Source organism: Phyllobates terribilis, unplaced genomic scaffold (assembly GCF_046119375.1).
Source record: "Phyllobates terribilis strain yellow unplaced genomic scaffold, ASM4611937v1 Scaffold_11__3_contigs__length_659146591, whole genome shotgun sequence".
NCBI classification, from domain to species: Eukaryota; Metazoa; Chordata; class Amphibia; order Anura; family Dendrobatidae; genus Phyllobates; species Phyllobates terribilis.
Genome location: NW_027362771.1, coordinates 93,214,460 through 93,230,290, shown reverse-complemented (window position 1 = coordinate 93,230,290; position 15,831 = coordinate 93,214,460). Strand labels below are relative to the sequence as shown.

At 40.7% G+C, this 15,831-nt stretch overlaps 1 protein-coding gene across 1 annotated transcript in view; it reads left to right on the top strand.

The window, feature by feature from the left end:
* PDE6A (phosphodiesterase 6A) overlaps nt 1-15,538 on the top strand; it is a 213,713-nt gene extending 198,175 nt beyond the window's left edge. Inside the window, exons 17-22 of the mRNA XM_073650655.1 lie at nt 492-599; nt 905-968; nt 4,256-4,330; nt 7,034-7,117; nt 11,408-11,564; nt 12,749-15,538. Coding sequence (XP_073506756.1) covers nt 492-599; nt 905-968; nt 4,256-4,330; nt 7,034-7,117; nt 11,408-11,564; nt 12,749-12,834 — 574 coding nt within the window. The 3' untranslated portion in view covers nt 12,835-15,538. The remainder of the gene's footprint in view (nt 1-491; nt 600-904; nt 969-4,255; nt 4,331-7,033; nt 7,118-11,407; nt 11,565-12,748) is intronic.
* Nucleotides 15,539-15,831: the final 293 nt, after the last annotated feature.

Sequence of the window (15,831 nt, the reverse complement as noted above, 5' to 3'; positions counted from 1 at the left end):
CTCTGAAACGCGTTGACAATAAACCTACAATTTTATCATACCACTAATTGTGTTGTAGTCCGGAGAGCGCAGAAACACTTCCAAATCTGGCAGATTGGAAATTCAAAAGATTTGATAATCTCTACCCACTTTCATGTACATTCACATGTCTACGGTCTAGGGAGGCGGTTCTTCAAACAATAGAATGGTTGTGATTTATTTTTATTTGTGCAAGGTAGCCAATTTAATGTAGTGAAAAACACTTGTTAAGGGACTAAGTTACAGTAAGTCGTCTGCCAGCCATGAGTACAAAAGTCCATAGCAGACAATTTAAATAATCTAACACTAGTAAAAAATATAAGATTTTAATTCACACATTGTGGTCATGTCGATATTTACAGTTTACATGTAGACGATTCTTTGATTGGAATTACATTTTTCATCTGGGACATATCTTTGAAGTGAAAATGTAAAAAATATTTAAAGGATTCTCTCTTTTTTTTAACGTACAGGAAGAGGGCTATGTTTCAGAAGATAGTAGACCAGTCCAAAACGTATGACAGTGAGGAGGCTTGGACGGAGTATCTGATGTTAGAACAGACTCGCAAAGAAATTGTCATGTATGTTACATGTCATTATCAATTTTGTCATGGTTGTGCTTTAGTCAGTTTTCAAAAAATATGTTTATATATGATTTAATTTAGATTTAACATTGATGTCAATACTATATAAGTAAAGATGAAGGGCCCAGATCGATGGGATAAATGATTTACTGATGATGTATTGTAGGATAATACGGCATTAGGACACAAGTATATCTAAAAATTTGGCTTATCATCTGCTAATGAATATGATGCATGTTGTCCATATAATAAAGTAGCATTTTATTACCAGGAAAAATTGTTTGATTTTTTTTCCTTGTTAGGGCAATGATGATGACCGCGTGTGACCTGTCAGCCATTGCAAAACCCTGGGAGATTCAGAGCAAGGTATACTGACCCCATCCATGTAAAAATACATTTTAAGTCTCTATTATAGAAATATGTCACCTGGATTATGTTATGTAATCTGAGAGCACCATAATGTAGGAGCAGAGACCCTTATTCCAGTGATGTGTCACTTACTGGGCTGTGTTTTGTTGTTTCAATGCAATCCGTGTTTTCTCAGCAGGAGATTATAAGTACAGGACTTCTGGCATCATGTCTGCTAGTCCAACCACATCCCCACCACTGATTAGCAGCTCTCTGTCGCTATACAATGTACACAGAAAGCTGTGGTGTGGACGAGGTTATACAGGGCTCAACATCTGAGCTCTGCTAGATCTGCAGCAGGGAAAACTGTGACTCTATCATAACTGCTGCACCCAGCAAATTAAGTGGTACATCGCTGGAATCAGGGTCTCCGTCCCTCCTCATTTTGTATATCACCAATGGAAGAAACCCACAAGCCAAATAGGAAAAATATATAATTTTATTAATGCAATAAATAGTGTACAAATCATATAAATATTGGGGCAACACACATATGTATATGTATATGTATGTGTATATATATATATATATATATATATATATATATATATATATATATATATATATATATACATACAGTGCTGGCCAAAAGTATTGGCACCCCTGCAATTCTGTCAGATAACACTCAGTTTCTTCCTGAAAATGATTGCAATCACAAATTCTTTTGTATTATTATCTTCATTTAATTTGCTTGCAAGGAAAAAACACAAAAGAGAATGAAGCAAAAATCAAATCATTGATCATTTCACACAAAACTCCAAAAATGGGCCAGACAAAAGTATTGGCACCCTCAGCCTAATACTTGGTTGCACAACCTTTAGCCAAAATAACTGCGAACAACCGCTTCCAGTAACCATCAATGAGTTTCTTACAATGCTCTACTGGAATTGTAGACCATTCTTCTTTGGCAAACTGCTCCAGGTCCCTGATATTTGAAGGGTGCCTTCTCCAAACTGCCATTTTGAGATCTCGCCACAGGTGTTCTATGGGATTTAGGTCTGGACTCATTGCTGGCCACCATAGAAGTCTCCAGTGCTTTCTCTAAAACCATTTTATAGTGCTTTTGGAAGTGTGTTTTGGGTCATTGTCCTGCTGGAAGACCCATGACCTCTGAGGGAGACCCAGCTTTCTCACACTGGGCCCTACATTATGCTGCAAAATTTGTTGGTAGTCTTCAGACTTCATAATGCCATGCACACGGTCAAGCAGTCCAGTGCCAGAGGCAGTAAAGCAACCCCAAAACATCAGGAAACCTCCGCCATGTTTGACTGTAGGGGCCGTGTTCTTTTCTTTGAATGCCTCTTTTTTATTCCTGTACACTCTATGTTGATGTTTTTTCCCAAAAAGCTCTACTTTTGTCTCATCTGACCAGAGAACATTCTTCCAAAACGTTTTAGGCTTTCTCAGGTAAGTTTTGGCAAACTCCAGCTTGGCTTTTTTATGTCTCGGGGTAAGAAGTGGGGTCTTCCTGGGTATCCTACCATACAGTCCCTTTTAATTCAGATGTCGACGGATAGTACGGGTTGACACTATTGTACCCTCGGACTGCAGGGCAGCTTGAACTTGTTTGGATGTTAGTCGAGGTTCTTTATCCACCATCCGCACAATCTTGCGTTGAAATCTCTCTTCAATTTTTCTTTTCCGTCCACATCTAGGGAGGTTAGCCACAGTGCCATGGGCTTTAAACTTCTTGATGACACTGCGCACGGAAGACACAGGAACATTCAGGTCTTTGGAGATGGACTTGTAGCCTTGAGATTGCTCATGCTTCCTCACAATTTGGTTTCTCAAGTCCCCAGACAGTTCTTTGGTCTTCTTTCTTTTCTCCATGCTCAATGTGGTACACACAAGGACACAGGACAGAGGTTGAGTCAACTTTAATCCACGTTAACTGGCTGCAAGTGTGATTTAGTTATTGCCAACACCTGTTAGGTGCCACAGGTAAGTTACAGGTGCTGTTAATTACACGAATTAGAGAAGCATCACATGATTTTTCAAACAGTGCCAATACTTTTGTCCACCCCCTTTTTTAGGTTTGGTGTGGAATTATATCCAATTTGGCTTTAGGACAATTCTTTTTGTGTTTTTTTCATTGAAGACAAATTAAATGAAGAGAATAATACCAAAGAATTTGTGATTGCAATCATTTTCAGGAAGAAACTGAGTATTATCTGACAGAATTGCAGGGGTGCCGATACTTTTGGCCAGCACTGTATATATATATATATATATATATATATATATATATATATATATATATATATATATATATATATATATATATATATATATATATATATATATATATATATAAATAATTTCTTTTTTACACTATTTATTGCACTAATAACATTTTATATTTTTCCCATTTGGCTTGTGTACATAAGCTTTTAGGCCTAGTGACATTGATTGTGGTTTTAGGTGTGTGCCAGATTACATAGCAAAAAGCGGCTGACATATTCCCTTTTATACAATTCTGCTGCCATTGCAGTCATATCTTCATGTAATTTAAAGGAGGAGTGCTATCTACTGGAATGTCATCGACGTGTCAGAATATCATTGACGAACACTGATTTCCAGAATGAATGTTCAATAGATAAGTTAAACTTGTTTGGCATTGCTCAGAGAATTCTGCTATTGGAAATATAAATTCAGCTGTGTAAAAGATGGGGCTAAACATAGGCAAAAATAAATAAAGTCTTATTTTTGTTGTTATTAGCTGCATAACATTTAGAACAAGCTCAGACGTTCCCTTACAACATATAGAAATTGTCATTTTGGCAGCATAATCTGTCGTTAGTCTGTTTATAGGCCACGTTCACACGTTCAGTATTTGGTCAGTATTTTACATCAGTGTTTGTAAGCCAAAATCAGGAGTGGAACAATCAGAGGAAAAGTATAATAACACGTGCACCACTTCTATATTTATCACCACATCAGGTTTTGGCTTACAGATATTGCTGTAAAATATTGACCAAATACTGATCGTGTGAACGTGGCCTTAGAAAGAAACCAAAATTTAGATGGTCACTGTGCAAAACTTTTGACGTGTCAAAATGAGACGTTGGATTCTGGGTGCAGAGAGAGGAGTGAAGAATTGCTCAGCCAAGTACTGTTTTATACAGAGTAAATATGTGCAAAGTTACATTATTCTGTATTCTATGACTGAGTTGATGAATAAGCAAATATATGAAACCAATGTTGTAATATTATACTAAATCTCACGCTATTACTGTAACTTATAGGTTGCTCTATTGGTTGCAGCCGAGTTTTGGGAACAAGGTGACCTGGAAAGAACTGTATTGCAGCAAAACCCTATTGTAAGTTACTAAATGAAGGATTGTGAATAAGATTGTCTAAAATTAGTTATAATAAGATATTCAAAGTTGCCTGAATAAGATATTGTGAAGCAAATCAGAGCATTGTCAGTCTCACCATAAAATAGCTGTATACGCTCAGGATATAACACGACCACATTGGCTGCTTGATGCCCGACCTGGCCCTTAAAACACAAGCAAGTGATCAGGTAGAAGAATGTTGTGTGCCTAGAAATTAGAGACTGCCGGAGACCCTGGAGAGAAGGCAGAAATGGTTAGCAGTGCCTAGGTATTCTCACATACAGAATTAAGGAATGTAATCATGGTGGTTACATGATTGGTTATGTGGTTACCAAGATGTCAGTAAATGGATTCATACACAATGTCTATATCACATGAAAAAGTTTACTTAATGTATAAAAAGTATGTGCAAGAAAATATAAAAAAATAACACAAGATGTACAATATATCAAAAGATGTTGTCAATAGTTAAGCAGAGAATAAACATGTCTTATTCTCATTCTTCATATACGAGGTGATCCCCTTGCTATAAATCAGGGGCTTGGATGGACGTGAGAGTAGTCTTTGTATCCTTAATTTTCAATTGTTTTCTCTAATCCCAACTTTTATACCCATAGGCCTCATGAGCAGAAAACTAAGATGGGCATAAACCTTTCCAAAGGGTCTATATAGTGTCCATGGCCTTAAAGGGAATTTGTCAGTAGGTTTTTGTTATGTAATCTGACAGCAGCATGATGTAGAGGCAGAGACCCCAATTCCTGCTATGTATTTCTTAGTTTACTGGGTGCAGCAGTTATGATAAAATCTGTTTTCTCTGTTGCAGATTCAGCAGAGCTCAGTTGTTGACACCACTGATTAGCAGCTCTCTGTGTACATTGTATAGTGACAGAAAGCTGCCAATCATTGCTGGGGGCAGGGTTGGACTACAAGGCAAGAGGCAGCCAGTGATAATCTCCTGCTGATAAAACACTGACATCACTGTAATCAGGGTCCCTTTCTTTACATTGTGGTGCTCTCAGATTACATAGCAAAAAGATTCCTTTTAAGTAACATGCCAACAGGCCTTTAACCCTTTCACGACATGTGCCATACATGTACGGCGCATGGCGTGTCTTCCCCTTTGGTGCGGGCTCCCGCTCTGAGCCAGCACCTTTCCGGGCACATGACAGCTGATCTGTACAGCTGTCATGTGCCCCTAACAGCCGTGGGTGGAATTGCGATCCACCTGCAGCTGTTAACATGTTAAATGCCGCTGTCAAACACTGACAGCAGCATTTAACATGATCGCGCCGCCCAGCGGCTGGCACTGATAGCAAGTCAGCATTTCTGCTACACAGAGGCGATCTGATGATCTCCTGTGTGCAGCAGAGACGATAAGATAATCACAGCTTATAATCTCACATGGAGAATATTGAATAATGTAAAAAGTAAAAAAAAATGTTTCTAAAAATATTAAAAAATGTAAAAAAAAATAAAAGTTTAAATCACTCCCCTTACGCCACATTCAAACAATAAAAAAATCAAATATACACATATTTGGTATCACCGCATTTAGAATTGCCCGATCTATCAATATAAGAAAATAATTAATCCGATCGGTAAACGACGTAATGAAAAAAAAATCAAAACGCCAGAATTAAGTTTTTTTGCTCGCCACAACATTGCAATAAAATGTAATAACGGGCGATCAAAACATCGGATCTACCCCAAAATGGTATCAATAAAAATGTCAGCTCTGCACGTAAAAAATAAGCCCTCACCCAGCCCCAGATCCCAAAAAATGGAGACGCTGCGGGTCTCGGAAGATGGCAACTTTTTTTTTTAACAAACTTTGGATTTTTTTGCACCACTTAAATAAAAAAGAGCCTATACATGTTTGGTGTCTATGAACTCGTAATGACCTGGAGAATAATAATGGCAGGTCAGTTTTAGCATTTAGTGAACATGGTAAAAAAACAACCACTCTGGAGTTGCACTTTTTTGCAATTTCACCGCACTTGGAATTTTTTTCCCGTTTTTCAGTACCTGCTATGGTAAACCTAATGGTGTCGTTCAAATTTACAATGTGTCCCACAGAAAATAAGCCCTCGCATGGCCATATTGACCAAAACATAAAAAAGTTATGGCTCTGGGAAGAAGAGAAGTAAAAAACAAAAGCGCAAAAATGGAAAAGGCATGCGGCATGAATGGGTTAATCTCTCATTTCATGGTACCTCCTTTCCAAAAAGTGAAATTAAAGTTGAATCTGAGGATATTAAAGTGATAGAATCAAACTGAACCTATTAATAATAACATTTTCCAATACACCATTTGTTACACATAGTTACATAGCTACATAATACTGTTGAAGAAAGATACATGTCCATGAAGTTCAACCGAGGAATGGGGAAAGATAAAGGGAAGGGGGTATATAGACTCTTTAAGACACACCTAGCCAGTATATTCTCTGCAATACACAAAAGTCTTATAATATTAATCTTAGTGCAAAAACGACATAGGATGTTGAATGATGTTTTATAATGCAATTATATGACATGTTTAGCCTCTATTGCTCCTATTTATCTTGTAAAATACAGTGTGGATATATGACTATATGGTTGAGCAGTGTAACATGCAGAACACATTTACAAGACTTTTACCAAACACGCATTTTAGTAAAAAACATAACATATTGTTTTTTAATAGCCAATGATGGACAGGAACAAAGCAGATGAGCTGCCTAAGCTGCAATGCGGTTTTATTGATTTTGTATGCACATTTGTATATAAGGTAAGTTTTTTCTATTTATATATAACAAAAAATATCAAAACCACAGGCTGCGTATGGCGTATACAGTGTGTGTGTGTCTGTAATGCGTACGGCGTATACAGTGTGTGTGTGGTGCCGTACGGCGTATACAGTGTGTGTGTATATGTCTGTAATGCGTACGGCGTATACAGAGTGTGTGGTGCGTACGGTGTATAAGGTGTGTGTGTGGTGCGTACGGCGCATACAGTATGTGTGTGTGGTGCGTACGGCGTATACAGTGTGTGTGTGGTGCATACGGTGTATACAGTGTGTGTGTCTGTGTGTGTGTGGTGCATATGGCGTATACAGTGTGTGTGTGTATATGGTGCATACGGCGTATACAGTGTGTGTGTGTGTGTGTGTATGTATGGTGCGTACGGCATATACAGTGTGTGTGTGTGGTGCATATGGCCTATACAGTGTGTGTGTGTGTGTGTGTATATGGTGCGTACGGCATATACAGTGTGTGTGTGTGTGGTGCGTACGGCGTATACAGTGTGTGTGGTGTGTACGGCGTATACAGTGTGTGTGTGTGGTGCATATGGCGTATACAGTGTGTGTGTGGTGCGTACGGCATATACAGTGTGTGTGTGTGTGGTGTGTACGGCGTATATAGTGTGTGTGTCGTGCGTACGGCGTATACAGTGTGTGTGTGGTGTGTACGGCGTATATAGTGTGTGTGGTGTGTACGGCGTATACAGTGTGTGTGGTGCATATGGCATATACAGTGTGTGTGTGGTGCGTACGGCGTATACAGTGTCTGTGTGTCGTGCGTACTTCGTATACAGTGTGTGTGTGTGTGTGTATGGTGTGTACGGCGTATACAGGGACTGTGTGTGTGGTGCGTACAGCGTATACAGTGTGTGTGTGTGTGTGTGTGTGTGTGGTGTGTACGGCGTATACAGTGTGTGTGTGTGGTGCGTACGGCGTATACAGTGTGTGTGTGGTGCGTATGGGATATACCGAGTGTGTGTGTGTCTGGTGGTGCATACGGCGTATACAGTGTGTGTGTGGTGCGTACGGCGTATACAGTGTGTGTGTGTGTGGTGCGTACGGCATATGCAGTGTGTGTGTGGTGCGTATGGCGTAACGTGTGTGTGTGGGTGTGGTGCGTACGGCGTATACAGTGTGTGAGTGTGTGGTACGTATGGCGTATGCAGAGTGTGTGTGTGGTGGTGCTTACGGCGTATACAGTGTGTGTGGTGCGTACGGCGTATACAGTGTGTGTGTATGTGATGCGTACAGCGTATACATTGTGTGTGTGGTGCGTACGTCGTATATAGTGTGTGTCTGTGTGTCGAGCGTACGGTGTATACAGTGTGTGTGTGTGTGGTGTGTACGGCGTATACAGTGTGTGTTTGTGTGTGTGTGTTTGTTGTGTACGGCATATACAGTGTGTGTGTGTGGTGCGTACGGCGTATACAGTGTGTGTGCGTGGTGCGTACGGCGTATACAATGTGTGGGGGGGCGTACGGCGTATACAGAGTGTGTGTGTGGTGTGTACGGCGTATACAGTGTGTGTGGTGCGTACGGCTTATATAGTGTGTGTGTCGTATGTACGGCGTATACAGTGTGTGTGTGTGTGTGTGTGTGTGTGTGTGTGTGTGTGTGGTGCGTACGGCGTATACTGTGTGTGTGGTGCGTACGGCGTATACAGTGTGTGTGTGGTGCGTACGGCGTATACTGTGTGTGTGGTGCGTGCGGCGTATACAGTGTGTGTGTGTGGTGCGTACGGCGTATACAGTGTGTGTGTGTGTGGTGCGTACGGCGTATACTGTGTGTGTGTGTGGTGCGTACGGCGTATACAGTGTGTGTGTGTGTGGTGTGTACGGCGTATACAGTGTGTGTTTGTGTGTGTGTGTTTGTTGTGTACGGCATATACAGTGTGTGTGTGTGGTGCGTACGGCATATACAGTGTGTGTGCATGGTGCGTACGGCGTATACAATGTGTGGGGGGGGGCGTACGGCGTATACAGAGTGTGTGTGTGATGTGTACGGGGTATACAGTGTGTGTGGTGCGTACGGCTTATATAGTGTGTGTGTCTGTGTGTCGTACGTACGGCGTATACAGTGTGTGTGTGTGGTGCGTACGGCGTATACTGTGTGTGTGGTGCGTACGGCGTATACAGTGTGTGTGTGTGTGGTGCGTACGGCGTATACTGTGTGTGTGGTGCGTGCGGCGTATACAGTGTGTGTGTGTGGTGCGTACGGCGTATACTGTGTGTGGTGCGTACGGCGTATACTGTGTGTGTGGTGCGTACAGCGTATACAGTGTGTGTGTGTGGTGCGTACGGCGTATACTGTGTGTGTGTGGTGCGTATGGCGTATACTGTGTGTGTGGTGCGTACAGCGTATACAGTGTGTGTGTGTGTGTGTGGTGCGTACGGCGTATACTGTGTGTGTGGTGCGTACAGCGTATACAGTGTGTGTGTGTGGTGCGTACGGCGTATACTGTGTGTGTGTGGTGCGTATGGCGTATACTGTGTGTGTGGTGCGTACAGCGTATACAGTGTGTGTGTGTGTGTGTGGTGCGTACGGCGTATACTGTGTGTGTGTGTGTGTGTGCGGTGCGTACGGCGTATGCAGTGTGTGTTTGTGTGTGTGTGGTGCAACAGCCTCTTGCGCGGTACCACCAGTGGTTTCCATGTTGAGACACCCATCACTTGGGTGTCCCAATATGGTGGTCGGCGAACTTCCGCCGCTTGGAATTCTGGGATCCGGACACATCTGGACGGAACAGGATGTGAGGACATTACAAGGTAAGTATATATCAGATGATTATTATTATATTATATTATTATATATAATATATAATATATCATAATATATATCATAACATATTATGATATATCATGTGTAATGTTTTAGAAGATTAAATTAGCTAGTATTAAAATAAAAAGTTGGTATTTAGAAGAGCAAGGATTATAATTAATATTGTTATGATTTTATTGCAATACATTACGGATGTCCTGAGGGAATTGTAAGGCGGCGGTGTTCACACCGTGCAGTAACTGAGGCAGTGACCCAAGCAAGTCCAACATAAGCAGCTTTTATTCAGCAGCTCACAGGTAAACAGAAAGTCCTCCGGTTCGCAGCCGGGTTAACCTGAGTCTTTAAACAACGGTTGCCATGGACAACGGCTGCGCCGGGCCGCTAAGAGCCTGACAGGTGCAGAGCCTTCCCAGGCGGTGGTTCAGCCACACTCAATCCTGCTGAGCTTTCCTGCTGTGCTCCTAGCAGGTTCCAACATAGAACAACACTAATCCTTAATGGAGAGTTTGTAAAGGACCTGTGGCAAGAGCCACTGGAAAACCGGGGTTGGAGGGAGGAGGCCGCCCCATGCCTTCCTGTAGCCTCCTCCAAGAAATGAAGGCCCTGCCGGGTTTTTACTAATCTGCCTTAGTCAGATAGCCTGACTAGGCCAATGCTCACCTTCATTCCTGCATTGCAGCCGCAGGTGAGTTTGTGACTGCAATGCACTCCAATGGATTTAATAGGTCTCTGTACACATTCTGGGGGAGATATAACGTCCCTCGTATACGATCCCGGTCACTGCCTCACAGAATTTAAAAGCTTTGCAGAAATACAGAGATCATCTAATGCTTCCATTTCTTGGTTAACCTTGTTATTGACAAGTGTTGATTTCTGCTGGGATTAAGAACAGCCATCAATCCATCAATTGAGAATTTGTGGTAACAATGGTATATTAGACAAGATTTAAGACAAGATTAATATTCCCATATTTTTTTTACATACAGTATGTGGTAAATTCGTTGTCACTATGAGCTGACTTACTATCCACAATTTATACATCTTTGGATATTCTTCGAAAGAAAGGGATCCTCATATCAAAGATGGCATTATGGTATTAGCTTTATACACACAAGACAGAACAACTGGTTTGTTTCCCCTTTCACAACCTTTCTATGACCTTGGGCATATTACCAGTCCCTTGCTTGCAATCAAAGCAGCCTTTCTGAAAAGGGGGTCCTGCAAAAGTTATTGCCATCTAGTAGTAATGGACCATGGGTCTCATAGACGTTGCATGGAGTTCCTTTATGTTATGTATTCCTTATTCAGGTCAATAAATGCTCATACTAAAAATGGAAGATTGCAATATACACCATAATAATCAAATATCATTCAAACTGAACTTGGTATTTTTCATAGTGTCTTATCTCTTGGGAAAGGAGACAACACTGGTCATGGATAAAAGTATTATCAATCTTGATTGCCATGACATATCCACCTCTAATCTTTGTTCTCCTCTAGGAATTCTCAAGATTTCATCCGGAGATACAACCAATGTACGACCGGATTCTCAACAACAAGAAGGAATGGAAGGCATTGGCTGATGAGTATGAAGCAAAAATGAAAGCTCTAGAAGAGGAGAAGCAGGAGAGAGAAGGCAAACAGCCTGCAAAACAAGGTAGAGATATAGCAAGCCATGGCCTTCAGACTTATTGAGCAAAGCTAAAGAAACGATAAGATCTAGTATTACATTGTATTAATGGTGTCCATTGGTTTCCAACATAAGTATCACAAATCTGTTTTATGAATGTAGGCCATGTTACTATGAAGTACTTTTACCCCACAAAGGGTTTTTTGATTCATTATCATTATTAAAACGACTTTAATTAATGGTAACTATAAAGAGCTCTCATTTATTGTTATGGCTACAATCATGTCTTATATTCTCTAAAACTAAGCTCTGCCTATGCCCTTTGTCATGGATCTCATCGATTTATTTCTGGCTTACAAAGTATCACTGGATTTAGTGAGTTTACTGAATGTTGTATAACCAGAAGAACATATTCATGTGACCGGTATCCCAATGTTTCATATCCGGGCCGGCTCCAGTTATTCGTGTGCCCCGGGCGAAAGAGTCTCAGTGGACCCCTTTAATACATACCACGATTCATGATGCACAGATACCACAGAGAAATATATACAGGTGCATCTCACTAAATTAGAATATCATCAAAAAGTTAATTTATTTCAGTTCTTCAATACAAAAAGTGAAACTCATATATTATATAGAGTCATTACAAACATAGTGATCTATTTCAAGTGTTTATTTCTGTTAATGTTGATGATTATGGCTTACAGCCAATAGAGAATGGGTCCCATATTATGCTCCATAGAGAATGGGGCTCATATAATGCTCCATATAGAATGGGCCCCATATTATTCTACATGCAGTATGGACCCCATATATTGCTCCATACATTTAAAAAAAATCAAATACTCACCTCTCCTCATTGGCAGCAGGTCAGGACTCCTCAGTGTCTTCCGGCTCTCTACACTGTCAGAGCAGAGGGTGGGCTGTACTGATGTCATTGCGCCCTCTGCCCCTGACATGTCACAGTGTCAGAAGACATGGAAGAAGCTGGAGCTGTGAAGGATCGAGGAGAGATAAGTTTAAGAGCCAGGGCTCTGAGCAAAGCGGGTGCTGGCACCGCGCTCCCCCGACTCACCTTCCCCTTAGTGTGCCGGGGTCCCGAACGGTGAGTGGGCCCCCTGCTTGCTCAGGGCCCTGGCACTTGTCCAGGTGCGCCGGGTGCTGACGCTGGCCTTGTTTCATATAATCATAAGTTCTTCTTGTTTTTACAGCTCCTGCAGTGACAGGGAAAGAAAATGGAGGAAGCGTCCCAGTAGCTGATCAGACACCTCAATCAAAAAGTTGTTCTATCTTATAAGATTGTAAATATTTTTTTTGTTGCTTTTCCCTTTTTCATTTTCTAAGTAGATTATGGATAATGCTATGTATTGCTGATTTAGTTTAAGTTATGCGAAGAGTGATGACATTTGTATTATTATTGCCCCACAACTATGCAGTGTCCATTTTTGTAGCTTACAGTAATGTCTCCTATATTAACATTTATTTTTGCCTGAAATAAAAAGTGAAGTGGCAATCAGAACAGTGTTGAGCATATACTGTACATACAGGTGGTATATACTGGTTACTAGTCATATATTCCTGAAATTGTTAACAAAGGTGCATTTTACATTTTTCTAACATGATTTTCCATAGTTTCTTTTTTAGTAAAACCTTGTATTCACCATGAAATAATTATGGAACATCTATTTCTAAAATTCTGCAGTGTGTCATCTTCTGCTATTCTTTCTGTAAATGTGTATTATTAAATTGACAGCTGACTGTTACCATTCTCCTTATCAATAGCCCTACACCGTCTGATACTGTGAAAGCTCTGATAGTGTCAGACTGTATAAGAAAATGCAATATTGACAAGGGGAATGGTAACACACAGTTGTAAATTTATGCTTGCATATCCAGGAGAAATAATAGAGGAATGGCATAAGAAAGACTTAAAAATAAGATGCTTAAGAGATGCTACTGCAAGGAGAATAGAACTTGATGTGCATAACATTTGCACAGTTTATAAGATGCCCACATAAATGAGCCATAAAGCCTTACATTAAAGCCTTGATACATATTCTTGTTCTTAACAACCATATTACTAACCGGTTCAAAAATACACATTTTCTTGAGATTAGAGAAAGATATGAATTTTATCCAGAAAAGGACAAACAAACCTCCTCAAGTGGATTAAAGAAGTCCTTGGCTATAAAGGGGCATATCGGTAAATCAATCTAAGGGACAGATGTTGAGTGTTGTACATTCTCACTTTTGAAAAATTTTTCAGTATGCATGTTTTTCTTTAGCTTTTCTCTTAGCTCAGCATATCCCAAGATGAGTAACGTGAGATTATACTCTGTGGGGAGTTGTTTATGCAAATGTGTTTTTCCTTACCTTTTCTTTTAGTTTAGCATATCTCAAAATGAGTGACACGGGTTAATACTCTGTGAGTTGTTTAGTGAGATGTTTTTTTCCTTATTATTATTTATTATTATTTACTATAGCGCCATTTATTCCATGGCGCTTTACATGTGAAAACGGGTATACATAATAAAAACCAGTACAATAATCTTAGACAATAGAAGTTGCTGACTGGTATAGGGGGAGAAAGGACCCTGCCCACGAGGGCTCACAATCTACAAGGGATGGGTGAGGATACAGTAGGTGAGGATAGAGCTGGTCGTGCAGCGGTATGGTGGAGCAGTGGTTACTGCAGGCTGTAGGCTTGTCGGAAGAGGTAGGTCTTCAGGTTCCTTTTGAAAGTGTCCACGGTAGACGAGAGTCAGAAATGGGGGATGCGCAGGAGAAATCTTGTATGCGATTGTGGGAAGAGGAAATAAGAGGGGAGTAGAGAAGGAGATCTTGTGAAGATCGGACGCTGCGTGCAGGTAAGTACCGGGAGACTAGGTCACAGATGTATGGAGGAGATGTCTTTGTATGCCATGGTTAGGGTTTTGAACTGGAGTCTCTAGGCAATAGGGAGCCAGTGAAGGGATTGACAGAGGGGAGAGGCTGGGGAATAGCGGGGGGACTGGTGAATTAGTCGGGGAGCAGAGTTTAGGATAGATTGGAGAGGTGCGAGAGTGTTACAAGGGAGGCCACAAACCAGGAGGTTGCAGTAGTTGAGGCGGGAGATGATGAGGGTGTGCACTAGTGTTTTTGCAGATTCTTGAGTAAGGAATGTGCAGATCCGGGAGATATTTTTGAGTTGGAGTCGGCAGGAAGAGGAAAGGGCTTGGATATGTGGTTTGAAGGAGAGATTAGAGTCCAGGGTTACCCCAAGGCAGCAAGCTTTCGGGACTTGGGAGAGTGGGCAGCCATTTATTTAATTGATAGGTCTGTCGGGGGGGTTGAGTGAGATGGGAGAGAAAAATGATGAATTCTGTTTTGTCCATGTTAAGTTTTAGAAATCTAGTTGAGAGGAAGGATGAAATAGCAGACAGACATTGTGGGATTCTGGTTAGTAGTGAGTAGATATCGGGTCCAGAGAGGTAGATCTGTGGGTCATCAGCATAGAGATGGTACTGAAAGCCGTGAGACATTTTCTTGAGATTAGAGAAAGATATGAATTTTATCTAGTAAAGGAAAAACAAAGCTCCTCAAATGGATTTAGGAAGTCCTTGGCTATAAAAGGGTATACAGGCATATCAATCTAAGAGACACATATCCTAAAATGAGTGACATGAAATGATACTCTATCAGGAGATGTTGATGGAGATGTGTTTTTCCTTACCTTTTCTCTTACTTTGGCATATCCCAAGATGAGTGACATAGAATGATCCTATGTTGGGTGATGTTTATGCAGATGTGTTTTGCCATACCTTTCTTCGTAGTGCAACATATCCACATTAGAGTGATATTAGTCGATGCTCTGTTAAGAGATATTTGTGAAGATGCATTTTTCCTTATCTTTTCTCTTAGTTTGGTATTTCCCAAGATTAGCGGCACAAGATGATACTCTGTTGGGAGATATTTATACAAATGCGTTATTCCTTACCTTTTCTCTTATTTTGGCATATCCAAATATGAGTGACACGAGATTATGCTCTGTTAGGAAATATTTATGCAGATGTGTTCTTTCTTACCTTTTCTCTTAGCTCGACATACAGTGGTGGCCAAAAGTATTGGCACCCCTGCAATTCTGTCAGGTAATACTCAGTTTCTTTCTGAAAATGATTGCAATCACACATTCTTTGGTATTATTATCTTCATTTAATTTGCTTGCAAGGAAAAAACACAAAAGAGAATGAAGCAAAAATCAAATCATTGATCATTTCACACAACTCCAAAAATGGGCCAGACAAAAGTATTGGCA